The sequence below is a fragment of the Galeopterus variegatus genome, unplaced genomic scaffold (assembly GCF_000696425.1).
Source record: "Galeopterus variegatus unplaced genomic scaffold, G_variegatus-3.0.2 Scaffold477, whole genome shotgun sequence".
Lineage (NCBI taxonomy): Eukaryota > Metazoa > Chordata > Mammalia > Dermoptera > Cynocephalidae > Galeopterus > Galeopterus variegatus.
Genome location: NW_007726588.1, coordinates 551334 through 554956, shown reverse-complemented (window position 1 = coordinate 554956; position 3623 = coordinate 551334). Strand labels below are relative to the sequence as shown.

The 3623-nt window shown below is 48.0% G+C and overlaps 1 protein-coding gene across 1 annotated transcript in view; it reads right to left on the bottom strand.

The window, feature by feature from the left end:
- CLIC5 (chloride intracellular channel 5) overlaps positions 1 to 3575 on the bottom strand; it is a gene marked incomplete at its 3' end in the record, with an annotated part of 79207 nt that extends 75632 nt beyond the window's left edge. The window contains exon 1 of the mRNA XM_008569209.1: positions 3154 to 3575. Within this exon, the coding sequence (XP_008567431.1) occupies positions 3154 to 3216 (63 nt within the window). The remainder of the gene's footprint in view (positions 1 to 3153) is intronic.
- Between the last annotated feature and the right edge of the window lie 48 nt (positions 3576 to 3623).

Sequence of the window (3623 nt, the reverse complement as noted above, 5' to 3'; positions counted from 1 at the left end):
AGCTAATTAGAGGCAGAGGCAAGACTTGAAATCACGTCCTGTGTCTCTCAATCTCTGCTGCACCCACAGGTATTATAGGACATTAGAATCAGAGCTCATCTAATCTAACCTCTCTTCCTATAGAAAAAGAAATTAAAAATGTGGGGAATACAATGTCTTAAAAGGCACTGTTAGAATGTTCCTGGGAGAGAAAGACTTGGAGTACATAGCAGAGGTGGGAGGAGTCTACTTGACAGCATCCTATAAACACATTAGGAACATTAGTAAATTATAAATAAGTGTCATAACAAATGGCATTTGAGAGCCTAACTTGGAAAAATAACATGCAAGGACTGACATATGGGTGTTTGGAAAAGTGCAAAAAATTTAGAGTCTAAACTGCTAGACTTGAGGACTAGATCTGAATGCTATTTGCTGTCTACCTCTGGGCATTTCATGTACCTTCTCTGAGCATATGTGTTGTTCAGCCATAACACGGGATTAATTGTCATCCCTATTACCCTGGCTGTTACAAGGAGAACAAACTAGCTCACCAAGTGCTTGACCAGCATCAAGTCTTACGAGGTCCCTCTGAGTCAGGTTTATTTGTTTTCTTCGTTTTTCATATGAGTGAACCAATCCTCATAAACAAGGATACTGAGGATCAAATGAAAGAAGATATTTGAACGTGCTTCATAAGTCCTAAAATGCTGCCATTTATTATTATTACTATCAGCAGTTGTAGTGGTAACAGATAATTGATGTGAAAGAGAATCACATGTCCTTAAAACTCACTGGGTGACCAAGGTTTAGAATGGTAGACCCAGTGGACAGACTGGGGTGGGATCCTCTCAAGGGGCTGTTAAAAATGACCAACATCACGACTCTGACTGGGTGGGGCCCGCTCTGCCTGGAAGGCTTCACAGAAACCAACCTGCCCTGCCCTGCAGAAAGCACCTGTTACCTGATGCCATGAACAAGAAGACCGTTCTTCTTATGGGAATCATATAGCTTAGAAAACTTCAAACTTTGGAAAAGTCTGATTCTGTAAATCAGGACATTGCTTCCCTGAAATGACACAGTTCACGGTCCAGGCAGCATCTTTATTTCACAATATTTCTAGTCTTTACTTGTCCCTGTAAATGATGACAACCAACCACAAATTCAGAAAAACTGGAGGGGGTGTGGAGGTGTGGGGTATCAAAACCTTTTTCCTCTCTGTTTTTTTGTCCCCCACTCCCCGCCCCCTCCCCCAATCAATCTGGTTTTGAGCTGGCCATAAAGGCCTACCCAGCTCTCATGGATTGTTTTTCTTTAGGGAAAAAAAAAAGACAACAAAGGCATCTTAGAACTCTTTGGGGGCACTGGGAGCTGTGCAGTGAACTTTTTTATAGAAATGGAGAAAATCTCCAAAGCTGCCAACATGAAATTCCAAAGGGGCAGGTAGAATTGGTATCCACGCCTAGTAGTGAGGCAAAGCGCTCCTTCGGTTCTCAGGAACCAATTTGTGTTTCAAATATCTTTCAGGAACTTGACACCTTGAAACTGTCTATTCCCAGGAAAGCTTAGCAAGTCCTAGAATAGCTTTCTTCAAGGACAGCAGCAAGACTCAAGGCTCTGTTAAAGCTCTGCCTATTTACTCTCTAGACTGCAAGACTGGATACTGGGGTTCAGAGCACCCCTAACTGGTCCAACACTGCCCAGCCTCGGAAGGTCTGCCAGAAGACCTGGAAATACTGCCCAAAGGGATCCCAGCAACCAAGCAAGGGAACAGAGGGCTCCGTGAGGAGAAAACAGGCTGAAGAAAGCAAGTGTCACTAAATGACAGGTGTAATTTTGAAAAATAAACACAAAGAATGTGAAAACCAGCAGAAGAAATTCAACAAATCTCCACAGTAGGCTGGGACAACTGTGACAGATCACTTCCCAAGTGTAAATTAAGTCACAACTGATTTTATACTTTTTAGGAGTCAAAAGGTACCAAAGACTGAAAGATATTGTTATCGAGGTTTATAAAGACCTTATTCTTTTGCAAAAACCTATTTAATTAGCTATAGATTAAGGATAGTTTGAGCAAAATAACACTTTTTCCACTTCAGGGAATATACATGCCATTTATAAATTCAGCCAGGAGGCCCCTGACAGGCATCAAAGACTGTTCTCTTCTCAGCTATTGCATATTTCTAGGGAAACTTTGCATTCGAAGGTTTTTTTCCCCCTTTGTGAAAGGTGCTCCGGCAGCCTACCGGCTCCCCCTCCCCCGAGTCCTGGCGACTCTTTCTGCTCCGTCCTGGAGGCAATTCTCCTGTGGCCTCAGGTTTCCTGGCTTCTGCAGTGTCGGCACCAAAGACTGATCAAATGTTTCTTTCTCATTACCCCAGCGAACCGGGAAACGCTGCCTTGGCCTCCATCCTTCCTCCTACAGGTCGCAAATGAAGTACAGCAGCTTTGACGCTTGGCTGTTCCTGCCCAGGGAGTGAGCCAGGCGGCTTCATTTAATTTTGCCGGATTCTCCTTCCCAGTCTGCGTTGGGTTGACCAGGAGGTTTTCCCTAATACCAAACGCTTAACATTTCCTGATGCATAATCATGAGCATGACAATTATAATAAAGTCAGGGAATGGGGTGTTTGTTTTCTGCTTTACAAGTCACAAAGCAAGAAAACACCTTTGTTTCCTTTGCTTTTATTTTAGTAGCCCTGAGTAAGAGAGATGGGGGATGTTAAGAAATGTTATTTTGCTTTGCAAAAGATAATTATATCAATAATGTTTTCTTTTCTCTCCCTTCCCTCCCCTCCATTTTAAAAGAAAGGTTCACGGGTCCAGCTAGGTCCCTGTCATCTCCCTGTACCTGGAGATGTCTTTCAGGACCAGCCAAAACGGCGCCGGGGCAGGGCTCCGGACCCGCAGCGGCGACCGCAGACCGTGCGGAGGGTTGACAAACTGCCGGCCAACTCTTCAAGCAGACAGCCACCTATCAGATCGCTTGACTCCCTTCTGCCCATGGGCCCCGAAGCGAGGGGCTGGCCTGCGGAAAGCCCACCCAGGGGACCGCGAGGGCCCCCCTGGGGAGAATCCAGAGTCCCAGCCGATCGCGCCCTGGCACTTGCGCCCGCGCCCCAGTGAGCCCTGCCGGAGGAGCGACAGGTGCAGCGGGCGCCCAGACGCCGACCTACCTTCACGAAGAGCTCGATTTCGGGGTCCCTGTCGTCCCCGTTAGCTGTCGCCGGGTCCGTCATGCCGTCTGCGCCTGGGGCCACGGTCCCGGGCCGGGGAGGCGCCACCTCTGCGGCGCCCGGGCTAGCGCTCTGCGCTCCTGATCCTGCCCAGCGGGGCCCCTCTTCAAGGCAGTGTTTAATTTCTTTCTTTCTTTTTTTTTTTTTAAACCATCTATTTCTCCAGCCGGAGCAGCGGTGTCCGAGAGGCCGGCGTCCCAGGTGATCACATGAAAAGGAGAGAAGCTACGAAGGGGCAAGGTGCAAGGGGAAAAGGCGGGTAAGAGATGACAACAGGTCCTGGAAGCAACAAGTGCCGGGCTGCCAGAAGGTGTCACAGGATCCGTAACTGTCAGCGATCCCGCCGTCAACGCGCCCAAAATAGCCAGCGGCCGCGGGGCGGGGTCAGCCCGGGCGGGGACTGGGGATGC